Below are 24,499 nucleotides of genomic sequence, written 5' to 3'. Positions count from 1 at the left end.
GACTTCCTTTTCTCTCCAGGCTCGCTTTTCTGCACCCTTTCCAGTCTCTGTGCATTTGGTTCTGGTGCACAAACACCACTCATTTCAAACTGGAGAAGCCTGCCTGCACTTAACCAGATTCCGTTTGAGGAGACGTGAACTAATGATTTCCTCATGCAACACGTTGACCAAACAAGTTCAGCCAACTTCAGTTGGTGCCCCGCTGAAAAAACACGCGTTACTTCGATGATGTGAGCAGCCTGAAGTTAACAAGAGCTACACCAACTGGCACAGCTCCCACGTCCACCTGTATGGACTCAGGACCTGAACCTCCAGCACAACAAACGAGGAGGATTCCGTAATATACCTGCAGTCACACAGGAATCCAGGTTAGAGCTCTGAGCGCTACGAATATTCTTTTCTCTTGAGGGCTCTGGATATTTGAAAGACCTCAGAAACCACGGCCCATCGTGTTGGTCAATGCACCATTTCTCAGCCCTCCCCACCCTGAGAGCCCACACTGCTTCACAGATCCGGAGCCAACACCTGAAAAACAACTGTAATTCATCCAGAGCTGCTCCTTCCACATTTCCTACTTCTTTGGTTTTCAAGATGTGTTCCAGATGTGAAGGAGATCACAAAACTTCAGTAGGCCAAGAAAATAAGTGCGATGGTGAGCTCTGACACCCAAAATCCCAAACTTAAGTAACATCCACAGCACGATCCTTATGGATCCCTTCCAACTCCAATTCTATGATTCCATGATTCTATGATACTTTACCAGGAAATAAGTCACTTACCATCAATCCTCAGTACCAACAGCTAAGTTCATAAACAATTTTCACAAGTCACTTTCCATTTTCTCCCTGTTTTATTCTTGCTCTTTCTCAAACACAACTTTCCAAAGGGATTGATTTCTTCAAACTCTTAAAATTCCTGCCTCCTCAAAGCAAAACAATTCACCCGCTCCCCACAACACTACATCTTGCCAACCTGATACTACAAGCAAACAAGAGAAAGTCCCATAAGAGCCCAGGAGCTGCCCATGTTCATCCACTTACCCCTATTTTTCTTAGGACAGGGCTGCACACAGCTGTACCCAGCCGAGCTGTGTTTACCCAGGGTCTCTCGTTCCACGAGTCTCAGCTCCTTGGCAGCCTGAACTGCTCAGCAAAGACCTAACTTGACCTAATCTGGCAGCCAGCATTTCACAACTACTTTATGTCAGCAGTTTCAAGTACACTAATAACCATGTTTTGTTCGGTGCGACTTTCTCACTGCGAACGGCAAAATATCATTATCACCTGCAGGTTGAAGCCTGCCCTCTACCCCATTTAATAGGGAGCTGATTATGCTATTTTCACCTCCCCCCCTTCCCTTAATAATTACATGCTGTTGGCAGATGGCACAGCTCCACACATGAAGGCAGCATGGCTGCATTGCCATCACCATGTGTCGGGGACCCTAAGCATCCCACTCCCATACAGTGGCTAACGAGGCGTGCTGGCATCACAGGGCTCTGAGCATGAGCTGCTGTCACAACAGTCCTCAGCAGCCGTGGGAGCAGGAAAGCAGAGGTTAGCAGAAAAGTCGCTACGCCAGCAACTTCAGGCAGCTCAGCCCTCCCAGCCCACCGGCCCCAGTGCAGCTGGGCTGAACCCCAGGAAGCTGCTGCTGCCAAAAGAATCACACTACGGCCATCGTGGGCAACGTCCTCACCAGGAAAAGCTCTTCTGGGGGAGAGTGGGAAGCTCAGTCGTGTTGGAAGACAGCATTACTACCCAAGTGTTTGCCTGGCTGTTCCCAGAGAGCACAGAGGTCCAAGCTGTCAGCTTGTAGGGTCCCCTCTGAGAGTGACACAGTGACACAGGCTGCAGAGCCAGTCTAGGGGGCATGGTGAAGGCAGGACTGGCTCCAGGCAATGCTGTGGGAGAGCTTTGGGAAGCTAAACTCTCTCCCTGCAGCAGCTGCACTATGTGGAAGGCAGTTTCCTCTGCAGAGCTCTCGCCCTTCACCACTTGAACACAGTGCAGAGCTGCCCCCTAGCCCCTTGGCAGCAGTGGGGCTTGTTCACAGACTTCAACTGGGCTGGCACAATGGGTAGAGACAAGATACTGCTTGCCTCTCTGCAACGACACCAGGTCTGAGACCGTGGGAAGGAAGCTCCCAGCATGGCAGAAAGGATCTCACCCAGCTCTGCCACACTCCCATTTAATGGCCACTTGTCCCTGCAGTGACGAGGAAAGGACTTCCAAGGACATACAGCAAAGAAGCAAGTGACCCTCTCTGTCTGCAAACCAAAAAGGGACTTCAAACAGAATTGACTTTGGGCACATGCCACACGACCCGCATCATATGCTCAGGGACACAGCAGCACCATCTCACACTGTGCCAGGGATGAACACCCAGCAGAGGTGCAGCACAGGGATGCATCCAGCACCTAGGCACAGGCTGATCCCAAATGCTCCTATTTAGCCCAAGGGCTTGAAGGAGGATCCGCCACACGTGCTGGCAACAAGCGGGGCCAAGGTGGCACCAGCTCTGCACCCAAAGCTGCCCGCAGTTGTTTGGCTGAGCCCAAAGACAGCATAGGGGAAGTCAGACTGATTTGGAAACCACCCACTCTGGAGCCATCCCTGCTGGCAAGCCTGCAACAAACCTGGTTGATGTGTTTCAGCTTGTCAATAATCTGGCTGATCACTGGCTCAGGTCCTTTCATCTTCCCCTCGTGGTTACCAGGCTGAGCTTTTGCTCCATTCCTTGGGATTTGGGGACTGTACCTGCAGAAGCGAGAACAAAGACGACTGTGATCCAATGGGCTAACATAGAAGAGATTCTCAGAGACCAATACAAATGAAACTAAGTACCAGTCCCTTCAAAAATGGAGAGAATAAAACAGTTAATAATGACACAGAAAAGGCAGAAGTTTCCCATAAATATCTGGTCTGCCTTTGCAAAGTAGCAAGATGATGTACTTGCATCACTTGAGGACAATGAACTCCTTTCCAGTCCATTAGTAACCAAGGAAGACATTAAACAATATATAACAGGGATAAATATTATCACATAGCTTGCACCCAAGAGTCCTAAGAGAGCTGGCTGAGAAATTCTGGCTTGCTCATGTTTGTTTAAAGTAAGTCTTGGCAGACCACAGAGACTCCAGTACAAGAGTGGTAGCGTGCCCACAGCCAAAAAAAGTGAGTGGGATGACCCAGTTAGCTGCAAGCTGATTAGCATAACATCAACCCCTTGCAAAATAATGACTATCGCTGATGTGTGATTTCAATAATAAAGAATTAAAGCATCAGAATATAATTAATGCTGTCAACATCGCTAATGGAAAATAGGTGTTGTCAAACAAAACTGATTTCAGTCTTTGATGAGATCCAGCCTTGGGGATCAAAGTAACTGCTTAGGCAGAACGTAACCTGACTTGGTGCAATGCTGGGCTCTGCACCTCACAATATCCTGGATTTACACAGGCATGATGCATGCCAGTAAAGCACACATGAAGCAGATTGAGAGCAGCTGGGAGACCCTCAGGTGCAGCCTCCCCTGGCAGGTTGCAGGGAAGTTCTGCAGAGCAGCATGGCCAAGCCAGCTCTCAGCTTTTTCATCAGCAATTAGCAAATAAATTGAAATCACAGGAATCAGAGCATGCCTTTCTTTGGAGAAAAGCACTCCAGGTACTGGAGTAACAGCTTGTGACACTTGGGACGTGAGGCAAGCATACCTGCACTGACCTCAGCCTGGGCTCCTGGAGCTCAGCAAGAGGCTGGGACCACTCACTGCAGCACACTGGTGCTTTACTGAGCTGTGGGTTGTTTGCATTCACTGCAGCCCCAGTTACAGGCCCCAGCACTGTACAAACACAAAACAAGCCCTCATCTCCTAGAGCTGACAGCCTGAGCACACACTGCCAGAACCCAGCACAGCCTACGAAAGCAAGATTGCCAAGATAACAGCAAGCACAGTATGTCTGTTTTCCTGGTGCTGTGGGTAAATCTGAGGAGCATTTCTATGCCTCATCTCCTGTGTGTTGCATCCGTACCCAGCTCCCAACCACTGTGGTGATTGTTTCTATCTGCCAGCTCCTATCCCACGTGCACACATTGGTACTTTTCCCCATGCTGCCAGTGAAATAATGGGCAGTGATTTGAATGAGGGGATGGAGATGCAGGGGATGGTGGGACCATCTGTGGGAGGGTGCTCTGCTTGGGGGAGAAAGCAGAAGGGAGATGGATCATCATCCATAACAGCTGTTGGGATACACAGAGGGTTTTGGAGATGCACAAGAGGTTGTCTACACTTAAACTCCAAATTAGCAATAAGAGAGTAAGACTTCGACATCTAGGGCTATGAAGTCAACTCTGGATTTACACTGGTGGAGCAGGAATCTGTCCCCAGCATGGAAAAGAATCATGGAGTCATTGAGTTGTTTGAGTTGGACTAGGTGCCTTTAAGGGTTCCTTCCAACTCCCTTGCAATGAACAGAGACACCCACAGCTCAATCAGGTGCTCAGAACCCCATCGCTGACCTTGGGTGTCTCCAGGGATGGAGCACCACCCTGGGCAACCCGTGCCAGTGCCTCGCTGCCTTTATTGGAAAAAAACTTCTAATGCCCAATCTAAATCTCCGCTCTTTCAGTTCGAAATCATTTCCTCTTGTCCTATCACAACAGACCCTGCTACAGAGCCTTCCCCTCCCTTCTTACAGCCCCTTTAGATACTGACAGGCTGCTACTGGGTCTCCCCAACAACTTCTCTTCTCCAGGCTGAAATATTCACATCATTTAAAAACACGCTGCTGAAGTTGATTTCCACACCAACCAAGGCTTTTCCCAATCAGGAGTTACCCATACACAAGCACTCAGCATCCCACTGCACCAAGCACTCCCCTCACACCGGAGCAAGCACCGGGTACAGATACACCCAAGGCACAATAGCTGCCAGCTCAGGAAGGCATTTCCCCACTCAGTCCGACGTTTCTTCCAGGCTGAGAGAGTTCACAGCCCCAAAAGCCAGCTGGGACCGCGTGCTCTGAGCTCCATCTCGTGGGAAGCCAGCGCTGCCGCAAGCACAGAGCAGCCCCGCTCTGCAGAAGTGCATTTAACCCCCTGCAGGTGAACAAAACACTGGAAGCAGCGAACCACTCAACCTGCTCTTTATTTGTCTCAGAGTCACTTCGTGCCACTGTGCCAACCTGAGGAACGCGTCTGGCAGCTGAACACAATCGTCCATGCTACACAGGGCTGTCACAGTGCCAAAGGAATTATTGTTTTTCACATCGCTGTGAACTCAATTTAGAAACACTTTAAAGTGGAAAAATCTCCTGTGGTTTAAGCGATTTAACTAGCTGGATAAATCTCCCACAGGTTTTAGTAAGAGCAGAACTGAGCTGCTGTTTGGTGCATACCTGAATTATTACAATCTCTCTCCTAAGCAGCTTTACACGAAGAAACTCAATAGCTTGGTTTTGAGTGGGTGAAAGCCCTTCTGAAATTCAGGCAGCATTGCCAGAAAGGATTTCTATACCTACACGAGGTCACATATAAGGGAGGAAGGCAGCTATAACAAGGTGCCAAGCTTGCAGGAGAGGCGCAGGCTGCCATGCATTCAGGTATGCAGGATGCTGCCAGACCAAGGGTTAAGGATTCTGAGATGCAGTTTCAGTGAGGGACAAGCATTCTTGAAATGCTACAAAGGGCACCTGGCATCTCTCTCTGCAGCCTGGGCCAAGCAGTTAGGTCCCCAAGGACCTTAATATAACAGGGAGATGCCTTTGGAGACCCCGCAGAGATGGAGGATGAGGGGCTCCTAGCACATAGCTCCTCTGTGTGCCCACTTCCTGCAGGTTTCCCCAGCCACAGTTAAGGAAAAAAAAAAGAGAGATTTGAGATATCCTGAGCCACTCTAAACATGCGCCAAAAGCACAGCCCCTTCTGCTTATGCAGCTCCATCAATGGGGTACACATCTACCGTGGGGACAACAGCACTGGAAGCAAACACACAGTGGGTAAAGTCCACCCAATGGTTATGGGAGCCCTGCACTGAAGGGATATCAGTGTTGCAATATGAGCATGGTTTGGCTTCCACTTCATAAGCAAAGCTCAAAGTGCTCTGTTCTTTGATGTGCCTCCATGTTGGTCAGCAGCAGCTCATTGCCCAGGCTCCCTGGGGACAGGCTCTTGCTGGGGTCACAGTACTCTCCAAAGACAAATGTCATGTAGCCCTTGCTAAAAACAATTTAAAAGACAACCACCTGATGAAAACATTGATGAGCTCAAGTTTTCTGTAGGGATAGCACAGCTACAGATCCTTTGTTCTCCTTCTCATCCACCAGATAAGTGCCAAAGGCTAAAGTCACATTAAGGGATTTCCTCCTTTCCTCCCCACCATCCACAAACGTCTCCTGTGAACATTTGGTCATTCCAGTCTAAACGCAGCTCTTTCTTGGCTTTCATTTCAGAGCAAGGTAGACAAGATGACAAATGCAATTTAAATATATGGCAATAAAAGTAATATGTGCGTTCATCCTTCTTGGCCATGCTAGGATTAGAGATGAGTTACTGCAAAGCCTGACATATGATTTAGAGAAAGTAATCTTCTAAGCTAAACAAAGAATTACACCTTCTAGAAAAAGAAAAGCAAGCTTTTTTTTTTTTTAATAAAGTAACACTTTCTGCTTGCCTTCCACTTGCACAGTACTTAATCAAATGCAACTGAACAATTTACAAGCAAGTATCCTTTGCAGGCTCTTCCTTTACCAGACCTGTGCAACACAGACTGCTACAAAACAGTTCAGTGACCAAATCTTGCCTCTTTGGAGGGCAGGAGTCCTTAAGGGGACAAATACCAGAAGTCACAGCCGATTTACACCACCAGTAGCTCTGAGCAAGTTTCTTCAAAAGCAACCAAAAGGACACAGCGCTCTCAGCAGGGAGCGCTCAGACCTAAATCACAGAGACATCTTCTGGTGGATTTCCAAATTCTACCTTCCTCCCAGCCCAGTCTCACTGCCATGTGAACCCTCTGAGGTTTTGCTGCAATATTTCCCTGCCAAAGAGCAACGCTGCCTCTTCCAACCTGCTCTATACGCTGCACTGCAGGCGGTAAGCGTGCTGCAGATATTAGCTTTTATTAAAACTTGAAGTCTCAGGTAAGAACAGCAAACACTGCATTATTCATTGCCAAACAACGGGAGTTTGAAGTGTAAAAGGACAGCCTGAAGCCTCCCTCCATTCTTACATCAATTCAGTAAAGTTCAAGACAAATAGATTCTGGAAGGATTGGTTAAACTTAAGACCAAGCAGCAGGCTTAATATAGGAAGATTCATGGTTCTTCATTTCTGAAATACTCTGGAAACAATTATGGCCACTCAATAACCCACTGAATTTGCCTACTATCCTTTCATTATAGCTTACATTTGCTACAAAGCTGTGTTTTATGTGCTTGAAAAGTTATACAGCCTCCCTCTTTGGGGACTCCATTGTATCAGATATTTTGCAGCGCTGCCAGAAATAACCAAACCCTTCATGAGCTAAAGGGTTATTGCTGGCATGGAATTTCCTTTGTTCCAATTACAGAATCTCATTTTTCTCCCTTGCTTCCAATTGTGCTTTCATTGTTTATGATTCGTATGATTAAAACAAACCACAGCACGCTGGCAAAAACAGGGAAATCTGAGACTCCTAGCTTGAAGAAGAGGATCTGGCAAGGTGCTAAAAATATATTAATTTGGAATTGGTATAAGGAGAACAAGAGTTACGCGGGTGATTTAGATTAACAGACGAGTTTGTCTGAAGCAATTTGGAAATGGTAATATCTAACAGTAAGACTTAAAGCACTTACCAGTTCTGCAGCAGGCACATGTTGCTGTCATTCTATTCAGAACAGCTTGGAAGGAATATACCAGCGTAAGCAGATTATTAAACTCTGAGAATCTAGATTTTAATAGGCTTTTAGTATTAAATGCTGTAAAAACTTGGTGCTATATATAAAGCTCAAATCACCTCCGAGATTCTAACTCCCATAGAAACTGAGATGAGTTCAGTATCTCAGCACTCACTTGGCTTAAGTTGAAGGCTTTACATGAGCTAATTATCCAGCTAGGGCATCAGCTGTGGGAATCACAGCACGGGATGTTTTTTGTACACTGAAAAGTTTGAAAAACTGCAGCTCGTTGCCTTTTCTCTTTTCTTCCCACTTTGGCATGTGTTCAGCACAGCGAAATCACAGGCACTGCTCAGGGCATGAGCAGAGAAATCTGTTGTCCTCATACAGCTGGCAAAGCATTCCTTCTGACAGGCCAAGGCATCACATCTTAAAACCCCAAAAGAGAAAGTTAGCAAGCTAGTAACCCATAGATCAATCAGGAAGGAGGACAAATTCTTGCTATTAAGTTAGCCAACCAGGAGAAGTAAATAGGATGGACAAAAGACTACAAAATAAAACAACATAAAAGAAAATGTGGGAGGGATCTCTTGAAAAAAAGCTAAAATACAGAAAGCAGGGTGAGTGGTGCTAAGCCATCAGTGGAGCACATTGCACCTGGAGTACCCAAAGGCACATGCTGTGCTCCATCAGGGCAGAGGGAGGTAAGGGCAAGGAGGAAACAGGGTGGTTCAGGGCTTAGCATGGGAAATGGGACACAGCAGGAAGGCACTGAGCATCTCTGGCTTAGGGTTTCTCTCTAATTTCATTAACACTTAGGAACTACATCAAGGATGGGAGAGGTAAATGGCCACAAGCCCTAGGAGAACACCAGCAAAGCCCAGATGGGTCCATGTAGACCTCACTGAGCTCAGTGACACAGCAGTGCCCAATCAGCACAGCACCAGATACAATAACACAGCACACACACATCCATCCCTGTGCTGTTCCAGGCATCTGGAGGGCTCGTGTCTCCCCAGGAACTCAGGCCCCCCTCTGACAGCAGTAACACACACAGGACAAACTACCATCTCAACAGACTGAAATTGAAACCAGGGATTCAAAAAGCACCACATTTCTCATGAAAAGCAGCAAACTGGACTCTGAATGAGGCCCAGCAGTTGCACGTCAGTCCAGCAGGAGGATGGCTGTAGCTGCACCAGAAATTCAGGCACATCACAGCGTTCTCAGAGTAGCTTGCAAAATCACTTCCATGCAGTGAACAGCTGCTTGGCTCCCTCTGGGGGAAAAGGCTGAATAAACACAGCAGTGGTTGGGGTTACCTGGAATGCACCTGATTTTCAGGAATGATCTCAGATTCCCTGAAAGGGATCCCCAGCCAGGAAGCCCCAGCACCCAGAGCACTATTTTGGCAGTCTCAGCTCCACTGAAACAACACTATTGGCTAAGGTTGCAATCTTAGATGTTCAAATAATTCTTTTAAAAATACATTTTGATGCTATTTTGGTCCTTTCAGTGTTTCAGGCCAGTATTGCAAGCGCAGGCTAATCATGCTGGATGGTTACCGAATCAAGAAGTTCTAATTAATATCTCAACAGCTTCCTGATTTTATTTCTATTTCCTCCCTTACGCAAATGACTTAATAGCAAAAGATGCTTTGCAAAGTAGAGTTATTAAAAAAGAATTAAATATAATTATTAAAAAAAACATTTCCAAGTTCTATTTCCACATTTACATTCTTAAGAGACAATTTTTGCAAGGAAATGCTCCAGTTTTATTAACATTCCCCTCCTCCCCCCTCCATTTTATGCTATTAATCACACTCTTGTATTCTCTGTTATCACCATCACAGCAAGTGCAGCCTGCATGTGCCCCTCCATGTACCCAACCCATAACCTCTGTGCGTGGCTGTGCTGAGCTGCTGCCTCTCCCCCCTCTCTGGCTCACTGCAACAAAACCTGCCTGTGGCCACAGGGATTTCACAGCAGAACACAGAGAGCTCAGTGGAGGGTGCACACAACTATTTCTCCCCTCCACGCTTTGCACATCAACCTGAGCTGCAACACGAGCAGATGCCAGTTATGCCAAAGGTTTCTTAAGGCAATAAGCAGTGTCCTGGTCTGGATAAGAAATGATGAGCAGTACTGGGGAAAGAGAAGGCAGAAATGATTCACCTCTCCACGACTTCTTGCCCATTCCAGCAAATGGTGTCGTTCTGAACAGCAGAGCTGTGGTTGCAGATGTACTCTGGCAAGCTGCTGTAAAAATCACTGTGAGACTTCAGTTTCATAATCAGTTCCCTGGAAGAAAGGGAAAAAAATTGGTTCTCAGTCACAAAAAGAAAATATAGGGTTGATGGCATTTAACCAGTGAAGGCAGTCAACATGGCCAAACACAACAGGAGGACAGCAGAATACAAACAGGCCACAAAGCATCAGTCTTGTCTGTGACCTCAAGCAGCATGGTGCATCATTCTCCAATGATATCTGGTCAAGGGATGAATCCGTGGTTTTCAGGGCAGAACTGTCCCGATGGAGGAGATGCAGCAGGACCTCAGCCCACAGCATCACCAGGGTCACCTGGCCCAGGCAGGTCCCTCCCAGCAGTGGTCCACGGGGACCAGGGCATGGGTCAACCCCAGGGCTCTAAGCAGCCAGAAATGGGGCACGGGATGCAGCAGTCCTTGCAGCTTAGGTGTGCAGCTTGCAATGGAAGAGGTGACCTGGGGACGCTCAACAGCTGTCACTAGGAAATGACAGCAGATTTGATTAGGTAAACACTGCACAGAGTATAGGAATATGAACAGTAGGGAACTGGAGGAGATCAGACTTGGCCTCACAACCTCCTGGCTGCAGCTCAGTACATTTATCTCTCTGGCAATCAGTTATTTCTCAGGGCGTACCAGGCTCCCCGCATCCCTCTCCCGGAGCGGGGATTTGCTGAGGTTCCTGTGGGCTCGGGATCTCCTCTCCAGCCCAAGCTCCCGGCTGCCAGCTGGGGGCAGACGAAGCAAGGGAAAGCCCTGTGCTGGGTTTTGCAGGCGGAGATCGAAGGAGAAGCAATGGGAAATCGAACACCTCCCCCCCCACCCCCCGGCCCAGCACAGCACAGCCTGTCAGCCTACCGCAACCCATCTTCCCTTATCCACACCAGTAAACAAGAGTTTGACTGGGGAACCCTAAGCTAATTCATGTCATGCCCAGCTATTCACATCCTGCACACCCAAGCAGCATCAGGGAGAATAGGAAAAAGAAAGCCTTCCTGCTGCCCAGAGCTTCAAGCAGGGCAGGGAGAAGACAGGAGAAACTCCTCCATATCTGCAGGTATGAGCTTGTGTGATTTGTTGCAGCAGATCTCATTAGGCTGTGTAGTCCTCAAACAGCATCTCCAACATGTCGAGACAAGGGAGGAATGTGAGTCCTGCTGCTATCTCATGGGAACCCATATCAGGAATGCGGCTCTGTTGCTCCAAGCCAGTCCATCCCCAGGTAAAGAAGGGCTGAATTTGCCCTTTTCTGCACAGATTTTTATTGTATTTACAACAGCAGTGAAGGCACAGCACCTGCTTCACTCTGAAATATGCAGTGGAAGGCTGTACATATTTCTGAACTACTGTGAAAGACTGCAGAGAAATAAAGTGAAATAAGCCCACTGGCTGCACGTTGCTTCACGCAACATTTCAGCTGACAGCCACCATTTCTAGCTGGGGGTACATCTGGCACAGCAGCAATGCTCAGGAAACCCAGCAATGGCATTTTGTGCACTTACCTCCTCCTGCTTGACAGCGTTTCTTCCTGCTCTATGCGAGTCACCTTCAGGACTTTTTTGTCAATGAAGAGGTCTTCAGGGTAATTAGTGGATCGATACTGCCTCTGCTGAGCGTGACCGCAGAGCCGGCTGACCTGGAACACACAAACACCACAGAATGAGGGAATTTCAGGGCCGTAAGTACTGAAGGAAGACAAGAAAGATGCATGCTGCTGTCTAGAGGGTTAGGAACTTTGTACACCACTGCCTACCTCCAGCAACCCCAGAGTTCCCAAATCACTCTCAGAATGGATTGAGGACTCTATGTTACTTCTCACTTCACTTACAATGCCCCATTCCAAGGAAAAAAAAAAAAAGTAGTGAAATAATTAGCAGAGAACACATTGATGCACTCGATCTCCCTATGAGCATAGACCCACTTGAGTCTGATTTTGAGGCTTTTTAAAGTTGTCCCACACCTTGCCCTGGAAGGTGAAGACACCATCCCAACAAGGATGCACATACCAAGGTGATGCCTGAGGGACTCCCACCCACACACATCCCAGAGCCCAAAAACAAAACTGTTGCCATAAGGATGCAGCTCAACTCCTGAACAAGCACCCTTCTGTTGAGTTAAACCCACACTGGCAGAAAGATGCTCATGCTCCCCATTCCTTCCTTCCCCAAATTCGCAGCAACCCAGGGTACCACTCTCCACCTTTCCAGCCAGATTGTTAGGAAACACCTCCCTTCAAAAGGCAGATCCTGAGCCCTACATTCTGCAGCTCAAAGCAGCTCAGCATCTGCAGAGCTCATGCTGCTGGTACCCAGGGCTGAGCATCATACGTATCATTGCTAATTGAAAGAAAATCATAACCTAAAATACAGCAAGCATTGCGGCTCCAGCTGAGTCATGCCATGGGAGGTCTTGATTAACAGGTCTCTGTTAATGACACAAATTAGGTCATTAGCATACAGATGATGATTCGGTAAGTGGCTGCAGTGGCAAGAATCCAAAAGATCTCATTAAACTTCTCCCACATGGCCGCTGCCCCATGACTCCATGCCAGCTTCATGGCACTGCTGCTGCAATCCCACTGCAGGTGGGACTGTGCCCATCTCCTTCTGCAGGACACTGACAATGGATAGCTACCCCACCACGGCACCATCACGCCAACCCAATGCTAGGAAATGCCTTCTGAACCGCTTAGAATCATAAAATCACTGAGGTTGGAAAAGACTACTAAGATCGTTTAGTACAGCTATCAATGCACCAAACCTATCAACGTTTCTACAGGACTTCTGTAGGGCACCCTTGGAGAATGCTCAGGGACCACAAAAGCATCACAGCCAACATTGATTCCACTTTCCTCATGCCCCATCCCATTACCCACATCCAGGCTTGGAACCAACCATGTACTTACAATATGATCCCAGCAGCACCACATTGAGCTCCACATCACAACAGCTGCTGAACAGCCCTGAGCAGCACACCGATTAAAAGCACACCCACTGCCCTAAGCTAAGAGCATCTGATGTGCAAGAAGAGATTTATTCCATTCTATTGCACAGGCAAATAATTTACAAACGTCATCTGTTTCGTTATCAAGAGTCATAGCTTTTTTGCTCAGGATGCCATATAGTACAAAGTAAAAGTGAAGCCACACGGGAAGCCAGGCACTGCAGCTTCTGTTTGTTGCAATAGGACATGGAGAAGTGGTTTCAAATTAAAAGATGAGAGACAGACTGGAAAAGAAAGAAGTTTTTCCCAATAAGAGTAGTGAGGCATTAGCACAGGTTGCCAAAGATGTGACAGGTGCCCCTGCAGACACCCGAGGTCAGCCTGGAGGCTCTGAGCACAGTAATGGAGCTGTGGGTGTCCCTGCTCAGTGCAGGAGAGTTGGACCAGATAGCCTTTAAGGGCCCCTTCCAACTCAAACAATTCTGAGGACATATGAGGTGCTGCACATCTCATCCCAAAAGGTGCCCTCTGAGACAGTGGAGGGGTCAGAGAGAGGTTCTGCTCCAAACCCTAAAAGGGAAAGACAGGGCATGCAGACATTGAGAGACAGAGGGCACAAAATGAGCAGCAACAAAGGCTCCACCGTCGCACCCACATTCTGCACAGGAATGCAAAGCAGAGGAGAGACCCAGGAAAAGGTCGGTTATTTTAAGCAGCCATTTGTGATGATCCCCTTTGATTTCCCCCCCAACTCTGAAAAGCCTCCCTTCCCCCTTTGAAAGCAGCCTTTCAGCTGGCAAAGCCTATTGAACTCTGAGAGAAGAGCAAGGCCAGGATCAAGGCTTTTTTTTTTTTTTCCAAGGATGCTGAAGTGTGCTGAATGGGAGAGGAGGGCCCAAGTGACAGCAGGAACAATGGCACCATCTGAGGCACCACTTCAAAAAGCAAAGCACCCGGCTGGATGGGGCCATGCAACTCCTCTGCTGTTTGGGCTGAGCCCCAGAGCTGGGCCCAGGCAGCACTAGGGCTTTGCAGGAGAGTGCAACAGATAGAACCCCAAATGGCAGCCCTCTCAACAAACACAGCCCCAAAACAGGCAGCAGATGTAGTCTTGGCAAGCATGAAGTTGGAAAGTTTGGGCAGCATGTGCTGCAAGTTCTTACTTAGTTATTTATTCAAGGACCAATTGACCTTCTCGGGAAAAAAAAAAATCACACCAATGTGCATCTCATCTTGTGAAGTCACAGCCAAATGATCGTCACTTTTCAGTCAAAAATCCAGCTGGGATTTGAACATTAAGCAAAGTGAGAGAATGTAGAAGTAACAGATTGCCTGCTCATTTGCAGGGGCAGGACTGGGTGTGCATCGGAGGGGGGAAAGGCGTTCACAAGCCATCTGCTGCAGCCTGCTGGGCCACCAGTGGTCCTGGGACAACATCTCAGCAAGTCTGTTTCCATCTTTCCTCTTCTTTGCATCCCTGCTGCAACTAAAACACACAGACTCTGTTCTCCAAGCTTTTCCCGACCATCATTACTATTCTAAAGCAAGCTCCAAATTTTAGAGTCCAGAAAATGACAATCTGAGATGCGACAAAGGAACAAACGTGGAATGCAAAGCACACCCACAGAACGAAGCCAATGGATCTGTGGCTTTGAGTGCTGTCAGAGGCATCATAAACACACACAAAACCTTATCAGAAGTATATTCAGTATGAGAATGTTGAGGTCTTATTTCATGTCCCAGAACAGGCTGCAGCTTGAAGCATTACGCTACAGAAAATGAATAATAAAATGGCAGAATGATTTTTATACAAAATGGGTTGGGCTTTTTGGTTAGTTTATACAAGAATTTAAAATTGCTGCCAGGGCACACAACACAACACCTCTCCCAAATCCCCAAACTTTCAAAAGTGCCCAATACCACCACTACTTCAACAGCCAAAGCCAGGTTTCCCTGCTCCTCATTAATAAGCTTGCTAATTCCTTGATTTCATTAGCATTCTCCAAGGAAGCACAACGCAGCGTGGCACTGCCTCCCACTGACCACCACACACCCCCACGTCTGCCCCACAGCCTCGGGGCAGCCCAGCATAGGTACGTCCCCAAAGGCAGCAGGCAGCTGTCTCCCACACCCTAGGGGCTGGGTAATGGCTCTGCCTGGGAGAGAGGATTGATCTGAGAGGAGCACAGGGAAAACCCTAATGGAGCACCATCCGCCCATCTCAGTGCTCCTCCATTAATTTAGAGATGCCAAAGGACTTGGCTTGCAATAGACACATGGGAATTACACACCAGCTTGGATTGGAAGGGAACTTAAAGTCCCTCTCATTACAACCCCTGCTGTGGGCTGCGTGCCCCCCACCAGCTCAGGCTGTCCAGGGCTCCATGCAACCCAACCTTGGGCACCTCTAGGATGGGGCACCCATAGCTGGGAAGCAGCACACATGTGATGCCCCACGGCAATCTGAGCACCACCTCTAAGAGGTGTGAGCATTCTGAAGGCAATTTCCTAGAAGCTTTCTGGGAAAAAAAAAAAAAAAGCTTATCAGCTCTCCCCTAGAAGATAAGGGTGCACCAGACAAGCTGGGTACCTGCTGCAGCAGCTTCCCATCCAGACCACAAGCTCTGCTCCAAAGGACAGCTTCCTGTATTTGACCTTCACTTAAAGTTTAAGTAGAGTTTCCATTTGTCTTCTCTTCTTCTGCTTATAGATTCATTCTCCAGGAAGAGACAGTACTTCTTTTTTTTCCCCCTTTTTTCCCCCCCTCAAGGGGATGGCCTCATTTTTAAAGATTTCCTCCTGCAATCTTCTCCACTCTCTGCAGTTCACATATGTCATTTTATACCTATTTCCGAGTTCCCTTCGGGAGAAGCCGCGCATTAAACTGAGAAGCGATTAACTACTGTAAGTGATTTGAACACAGCCTCACAAAGGACGATTTGCCACAGTACGCAGCTTCGCTCAGAACAGACCAAAGACCTGGAAAAAACACGCTGCCTTCGGAGAACCCACAAAGCCCTGAGCATCATCCCATGCAGGATCCCGCTTTGGCCACTCACCCTGAGAACAGCAGAGCAGCTCTGCGCACTGGCGCTGCCTCCCCTCTCCTTGTGGCTTTTTCACAGCCCGCTCTGCTAAATGTCACACGTATCATTAGCATTATAAACAGGGGATGAAGGCGTTCTTTATCTTCAAAGTCACCATAAAAGTGAACCTGAAGTCTATTACTCAAACGCTGAGACAGAAATCAGCTTAATTAAATTCTAAAGGGCTTAAAACAAAATATACATTGCAATGATCGGGGATAGAACATAAACTTTTTAATAGTAGTAACCAAGCCCGTTTGCCATTTCTACAGGTGTAATAAAAATGCTAATATATGTTAATGTTTAGTCTGTGGTTAATGTTTTGTCTTGTTAATTTCCCCAGGGCTTTTATTACTGATTTAAATCTGCCACAGTGCTGGAGTGATTGCATTGCTTCCACGGACTGTGGCCCACTCTCAAACCCATTCTGATTAACAGAAGTGAATAAACATTTAGCTAGGACAAACGTTCTTATTCTATGCTTGTAATCATTATACACATTTTGTCAGGAGGACGTGAAAGAGGACTCCCCATTCCCTCACTCTTCTCACAGCAGAAGATATGATTATGGACATAACAATGAATCTACAGCCCTTTATTTTTTGGAAGCACGTCATTATTCAGTAAGTAATGATCACTGTGGTTTCACACGCTTGAGCAGGAACGCAGTGTGACAACATAGATGTCTTCTGCACACATTTCTCTAACATTCCTCATTAATAGAGAGCTGCTGTTAATCAACCCTGTTGCATTACGCCCCATGATTCAGACATCACCTTGCAGGGATTACATAAGACGGCCTCCTGACCAAGCAGCCAGAACAGCAGGGATGGCAGGGAGCAACCTGCCCTCCACGCTGAGCAGAGCACTGTTCAATAATGCATTCCCTTTAAATAATGCAGCACTATAATGTGTAAGATGCACACAAACACTAATGCTTAGAATAACAGCGCCTGTCACACCAGGGCAGGCAGTGCTGGGGGACCCCTGCAGTGCATTACCAGGGGGCTGTCACCTCCAAAGCCCAGTGGACCTCCCAGTTGAGGAGGAAACATAACCATGCAATTTTGCACCGCATCCTCCAGTCAGAGCAGAGTGCCATGAGATGCTTTGCAGAGGCTCAGTGTCGCAGCAGGAGTGTGGAGGAGCCCTCTGCACCCAGGCTCAAACAGAGGGCTGCCAAGACGTTCCCATTGCAGCGTAGCACCCCACTCCCAGCAGCACCCAACATTACATATGTACATAAACCAGCACACCCTGCCCAGCTCCCACCCTCGCTGACCCAGCTCCTCTGCTGTGCTGATGCCCTTTTGCTCAAAGGAGCCATGACCTCCGTTGGAGCAGAGCCTTTCAAACGTGCATAAAATAACACAAACAAGATGTTCCTCCTTTCTAGCACCGCCAGCATGCAGCATTTAATCCACCAGAGAAAGCTGCTTTGTGTTTAAGCAAAAGGCTGTTTATTGTTATTTATAGGTAGAGAGGAAGTTGGACTAAATGATCACAGTTGTTCCTTCTGCATTTATAATCTATGACATGCAATTAAAGCACAACTTTTGAAGTCAGCGTTTCCCTCCAGTGTTTTGTTCGTTCCATGTTTAACACAAAACAGAGTATTTGTTTCTTATGGGCAGACCTGGGCAGCAGACCACAGGGCACGCACTGGTGTCCCAGCATAGCTAACAGTAGGGACCAGACAAGCAAAACAACAAAACAAACAAACAAAAAAAACCCACATTGGCTTCATTTTCAGCACACGCTGATGCAGTTTTCCCAAGTGGAGACATTTCCTGGAACAGGGCCCCATAGCACACTCACATACCCATTATGCTTCTAAGTTAGATCCACGCAGTATGATGTTTCTTAGACAACCAAACCTTGGCTTTATTCCTGAAAAGAGGAGCAGAATTGCCTGAATGATGAACACACAGCAAAGGGACAACGCAACATAAAAGAAAAACAGGGAGGAGTGAGCCAGGCCAACCAAAGTCATGCTGAGGAGCAAAACTCACTGCGCACACTATTATGCTCATATCACCTCTCTTGCATGTCCCAGCAAGGCCCTCCTATTGCAGAGCAGGTTACCTTCTCCAGCTCAACAGGCGGAGAGGCAAAGCAAGGAAGTGGGATGGCCAGTTTCCACCAAGAGCATCCCAAGTTCCTTTCTGCATCTCTGCCTGTTGCATGGCCACCAACACTGGTGAAAAACAGCACAGGGCACAGACAGAATCATTAAAGGTGGAAAAGGCCTCTAAGATCACCAAGTCCAACCTAACCCATCCCACCATGTCCATAACCACATCCCTCAGTGCCACATCTCCACATTTCCAGAATGATGAGGGCTCAAGGCATGCAAGGTGCATTTGCTATTTTCCTTCACTCCATTAATAGGTTTCCTTTGCAGATTTCTGTGGATTTTTATATTGCACTGCTTTTTTTTTTTTTTTTTTTTTTTTGCCTGCAGCACTACAAAAAGGAACAATCAGAGAAATGAATTCCTAGCAGCTTAATTTAGAGAGGAAAAACAGATATCTGCCATCAGTCTGGAACATAAGGCAGCAACCTGGAGACAGCCTGGCAGAGGTTATTTAAGAGCAGTAGTGTCAGCTGGGTAGCAAATGTGGTCAATATCCACTGGTCCAACTTTCTCCCTACAGCCTCGAGCAGCGATTCAATTATTCTTTGAGAAATACGTTGTTGAATAATTAAAAAGTTACTGCATGACATTTTTTCTTTAACCAGACTGATTCAATTTGGGAAGTATAAAGCCATTATAATGTGTCAGCTAGCAATTAGCTACTGTACACTGTTTGTTCTTGAATATAATCTTTGGGTAGAAGGGTAATATTCTCGGAAACGCAGCATTAACTTGTTTCTCAATGACTTTAATATGGCTCTTTTCAAATTACTGCTCATAAAATCTCAGGGAAGAAAAATCTACTGATGATATCCCATCTCCTTAATTAGTTCTCTTTCTATCAGGAATCCAATAGCAAGTATAACAGTTTTATAAAACAGCACGCCAGGCTTACTGCTAACTCTGCTTTAACTGGTGATATCAAAGCAGGTAACAAAGAACAGCCATCCTGTAATCCATGAGGGTCTGCGCTCACAGGTATACGCAGCTTTTTAGATCTGTACTTCAAGGAACTCTTGCACCAAATCCCAAAAGGTTTGGGGAGCACTTTTTGCTACGAAACACCACTCTGTGAAGGGGCAGTTGAGCTGAGCAGAAAACCTTCCAACCCCAAAGCACCCCAGTGCCCCCCAGCCATCCTTAACACAGGGCCAGAACCCCACTGCCTGTAGCTCTCCCATAGGAAGGACCCCAGCAGCCACCTCTCTCATTCTCAATACCACTTTCTGCCAAAGCAACCAGGCTGGAGGCACGGAAGCTCACCAGATCATCAGTGGTTTTTAAGCTGCTCAACATCTCCTGCAAAGTAATAACAAGCACTGGATTTCCAGCTAAGCCCAGAGCACCACCAGGACGCGCTATGGGGACATGGGAGCCTCCCCAGGAACCTCCAAGCCCAGGGATGCACAAGGCTGTGCCCACAGCCACACCACAGCCTCCTGGGGCAAAGCCTGCAACAGAAATGCAGTAATTGTTAATGGCAGAAAGTGGTAAAAATCACTCAGCACAGCAGGGATTCGTTGCGGTAATATTCATCCACCCAAGGCCAACAAAGTGCTCAAGAAGGCCCTGTGTTCTTTCATCCCTCACAAAGATCTTGTTATTCATCTTTTGATTCCTTAATTTTGAAGCTACTGGATCCATATTAATTCTTTTTTTTTTTCCCCTTCCTGACAGCAAATTCTGTCTAATCCAATTAAAGGTCAGACCAAGATAATTTACTCAAAACACAGCAGACAAGGTAAAAAGACTCCTATTAGATTTTTGCCCGTGATAAAGGAATTACACTCTTCCCAAAGACAAATCAGGCTTATTGAAAATGTAAATCATTATAAACATCTTTATAGAAAATATCTTCAGGGCTTTTTCTTAGACTTTGTTGTAACACATCTTGCTCTTACATGCGCTGTGGTTAGTACAATTGAATTACAGAGTGACTTACAGCAGTAGATTAGGTTCTGCTTGATTGAGAATATCTTTATAATGGAAATCGGTGTGCACTTTTAACCTTGTTACAATGCTGCCTTATATGTCTGATTAATATATTAAAGTGGCTCATTCCACGATAGGCTCCTTTCAGACGAGTGGAATGAATCTGATTTTTGTCACAACACCTTTGCTGATGTTGACAAACCAATGGCTGGAATTTGATCATCAGAAGCAAATTCCAATCAATTCATATCCAATGATTCCAAAACAAGGGGCAAAAGCATTGGATCGGAACAGATCAAATAATTTCACTGCATTTCTATATGTCATCTTCACTTTTTACTACTTTGCAAGCTTTCGCAACTCAGAGAGATACAGATTCTGCAATAAACTCCTGGTACAGAGTGCTCCTGAAGTGCTTTCTGGTTCCTAAGCAGTGACATACAATGAGCAATGGCCTCACGTTGGATAGTAAGAAAAATTTCTTATGAGAAAGTGGTGCTGCACTGGCACAGCTGTCCAGGGAACAGTGGGATCACCATCCCCACAGGAGCTCCAGAACCATGGAGATGTGGCATGATGGGGTGGGGATGGACTTGGTGATCCTAGAAGTCTTTTCCAACATGCACGATTCATTAATTCAGAGCAATTTTTGCCATGCACCTTTTGGTCCCATCTGTTCTGAGCTCCTGGTGCCATTTTGCAACTGCTGATAGTCAGAGCCACCCCAGTGCCACAGCCCTCAGTCCCCACTGCCTTCAAGCAGCTCCCTGGGCTGTCCACACAGAGGAAGGATGATGGAAACACCAGCACAGACCACTGGAATAGCAGAAGAAATAGCTGTTTTCTGATGCTCTGGAGGGCAGGTGCACGAGGTTGATTTGTACCATGACACGGATCAATATGTGCTATCCAAGACTTAATAAGCTTTAGAGAGAAGTAACTCAGTCGTCCCCAAATTATCATCAGAAACCACTAGGCTCACCCACTTCATCCCTCTGCAGGTCAGTGCCTAAGAGCACATCTCCACCACAGCAAAAGAGAATTAGGTGTGAAAATTGATTAGGTTAGAAAGATATACCTGCATAAAGAATCTCTACATTCACCAGCTGCTGGTTGGATTTTTCTTTTTTTTCCACCTCTTCAAACAGAAATAACTCTGCCACGGTGACTGCAGGCTATCAAGGCAGCTTTCTGCAGCCTCTCACTCAAATGAGCCTTTCACAGAATAATGAAGTTAGCAGCAAACTTCACCCTCATGCATACATCTGAGAGCAGGACCTGCACCCTCAGGGACTTATTAGTGGGGAAACCCAACAGGTAGAGATAGAGAAGGGCTCTGGCTTGCTCTGCAGCAATGCAAAGAGGCCAACAGGACAGCTCGGACAGCAGTGGACAGCTAAAATACTGGCCTCATCTCTTTGTAATTTTCTTCCAGTTAAATATATTGGTAGATGGTATCTTTCATGCCCAGTACCTCAAAGCTACTTTATAATAAGATGTAAAAATGATACAACGCACAGCTCTGAGCGCATGCTGCACGCTGGCAGAGAATTCAAATTGAAGCAGAGTACTTATTGCAACCCACAATCTCATTTTCTGCACTGCAAAACAAAATGCTGCTGCTCTGCATGGGTGGCTCTGGGCACTATTTCTGCTTTGCAGAGGACCACTTTTAAGTTTCTGTTTTGTTCTTGGCGCATCCATCAGCACTGCTAATGGGGGAGTTGGTTACAGTCGTAAGGCAGCGGCACTCACAGGGGTTCACGTCACTGGAAGTAAACTCAGAGTAGTTAGCATGAAGGATGCCCCAGGAATGACCTCAGATGGAGTTCCTGGTAGAAGCTGCAGTCGTGGATAATGAGGCCAGAAGAGAGTTTAGCACAAAAAGCGTAACTAGACGGGTATTTGTGAGCACGAGCCTGACACTGCAAAGCTGAGTAAGGATGCAGTATCTGTAAAGGAAACGGAGCAGAACACATTTTGCAGAAGTTCTGGATGAGAAGCAAGGGGGTTGTGTCCATGAGTGTGATCCTTGGTTATTCTCTCTCTGTTGAAACAAAGACATCCAACCAGCTTTGACAAAGACTCAGACAGCTCCCTGATTCCCCATTTAGCATAGAGGGCACTGTCTTGTCCATAGGGACGTTTCAGACAGAGTTAAATACAAAGCAATGAAACTCATGCTGTAGAAGCAAATCCCTCAGGGTCAGTCCATTTTGCCTTGCTCCAACACAAACACCCTTCTGGTAAACTAGATCTGGATCTCAGAAACAATCCCAAGCAGAAGCTGGCTTGACTGAGAAGGGGCAGCGAGAAGCTTCAGTTAATGTTCAAGTTATGAACACATCTCCAGTGCTCCAGACCATTGGGAGGAGCAGTTCCCACAACCAGTGCTTCTCACAGGTGGCAGAAGCCTCAAGACACCCGCAGGGGTTTTTCTGACACTGTGATCTTCAGTTCAGCCTGAAACTCATTTTTTCCCCACCTCAAATCCAATTATGTCAAGTCCTTGCATTATGTCCTTGACCATTACCATTTATTGTAAAATAAGAGCTTGAAACTTCAAAGCCTAAAGCCCAGAACTCAAACAGCAGAGATACTCATACACCCCTCCCCCCCCCCTTATACACTCAGGCTTGGGTGACACGAGCACCAACTCTCTTCTTTTCAACATCCCAAGCACCCTCCATCCAGGAAAGAGGAGAGAGAAAGCGGACTCTGTGCATTGAAGAAAGCAATGTAACACTGCACAGCTATACACTAGCATTTCCAGCAGTTAAGACAGTTTTCCTCTGCCTCTTTCCTCTTAGCACTGATGTCAGGACCAAGTAGACATCTAAACATCTGGGGAAAAACCAGTTGCACAGCAACAAAGCATCCCCTCCACTCAAACAAGAAGCAGGCCAAGTCCCAGTATGCACAAACAGGTACACAGAGCTGTTAATTAACCTGCACAAATCTGTGCACTCCTTCTGACTTCAGCTGAAAAAAGATGCAGGGTATCCCACCACGTGCATTGTGCTCGCACCGTGCCCAACACAGCATCTGAAATGAAGTCAAGCCAGGCTCAGTGGGCTCCCAATGCTATCCCCTCCCGTAAAATGCAGCAGCCTTAGAAAGCTCTTTTTACAGCACAGACCATAAAGTTGCCACCAGCTGTGTGATCTGCCTCTGACTGAAGTCAATGAAAAGATTCGTGTGAGCTTCGCTGTGAAGTTGGGTTTGGCATCAAACATGTTGTCAAAGAATGCTCCCCGTGCTGCAGGGAGGGGGGGGGGCACTGCCAGCAGCAGCCTTCTACTTTTAATTAAAAAAAAGCATCACTGCAAATTCCACCGAAATGCCACAACGTGCCAGAGGCTAGAACACATCCAGTTAAAAGAGCAGAGGAAAAGCAATAAAAAAAAAAAAGGAAAAAAATAGAAAAGCTTACAAATAGAAACAAAATTGAATGTTACTTTAAATTAAAGCCATGTTGACATCTAATGGCATCTCCCCCTGCTTCGCTCTGCCTGTGTCTGCTGCATCCACCTGGCGGCTCTGTGCAGCCCTGCACTCCACCCACCAGTGTCAGACCCAATTCGGTGATCAATTCCCCCAGAGCCTCACTTTGCCCTCAGCATGTGCAGGAGGTACAGCAGCACACTGCTGTGTCCATGAGAACATAGGCAAGGCTGACCAATGCATGAAGCACACTGCATCCTCTAGAGGCAAAGCTTTGTTAGCAGCAAGTTAATTAACAGCACAGCAATAATGAGCTTCTTCCCTAGGGCAGGCAAGGCATGCAGCTTTCAGTGGGCTGAGAATAACCTCTGAGCTTCACCATCAAGGGCACCCATGCCAAAGTCACTCCCATGAGCAGGATACAGACTCATAACTCAATTCTTGCCATTACTCATTTAGCACCAGCCAAGCCACCAGCAACATGGGGATGTACAGATCCAAATCTGTTCAAGGCTTTGCTGTACTCTGCCCCAGCTATCAGGAAATCTCCACTATCTGAATCTCCTCAGCGTAATACACCCAAGGAATTTTCAGAGGATCCTCTTGCTGATACCATCCTTGGTGGTTGGATTCATTTCCACCCTGCAGCAGAACAGACACCTGCTTACCCCTTATCAGGCACATCACACTGCGTATCACAAGTTGGGTAACAAAAGTAAGCAATGAATGCACCTTGGGATAGCTGAGCAGCTCTGAGCTTACTGAAATCCAAGCCTCACTGTATTTAGCTTTAAGCAAAAAAAGGGAGCTGGCCACCA

The 24,499-nt window shown here is 46.9% G+C and overlaps 1 protein-coding gene across 5 annotated transcripts in view; it reads right to left on the bottom strand.

Annotated features, from left to right (window-relative positions):
• Positions 1-24,499, bottom strand: part of GPC3 (glypican 3) — a 120,075-nt gene that overhangs the window by 40,242 nt on the left and 55,334 nt on the right. For all 5 annotated transcript variants that reach the window (XR_016471146.1, XM_090150342.1, XM_090150341.1 and 2 more), the window contains exons 4-6: positions 11,642-11,775; positions 10,048-10,173; positions 2,639-2,759 (exon numbers count right to left, since the gene is read on the bottom strand). Coding sequence is in view for 4 of the 5 variants with exons in the window: in XM_090150342.1 (XP_090006468.1) it covers positions 2,639-2,759; positions 10,048-10,173; positions 11,642-11,775 (381 nt within the window). In the remaining variant the exon portion in view is untranslated. The remainder of the gene's footprint in view (positions 1-2,638; positions 2,760-10,047; positions 10,174-11,641; positions 11,776-24,499) is intronic.

The sequence above is a fragment of the Phasianus colchicus genome, chromosome 14 (assembly GCF_987193195.1).
Source record: "Phasianus colchicus chromosome 14, bPhaCol1.hap1.1, whole genome shotgun sequence".
In the NCBI taxonomy this organism is placed as follows: Eukaryota; Metazoa; Chordata; class Aves; order Galliformes; family Phasianidae; genus Phasianus; species Phasianus colchicus.
The sequence above is the reverse complement of the archived record's forward strand: the minus strand, read 5'-3'. Positions and strand labels throughout refer to the sequence as shown.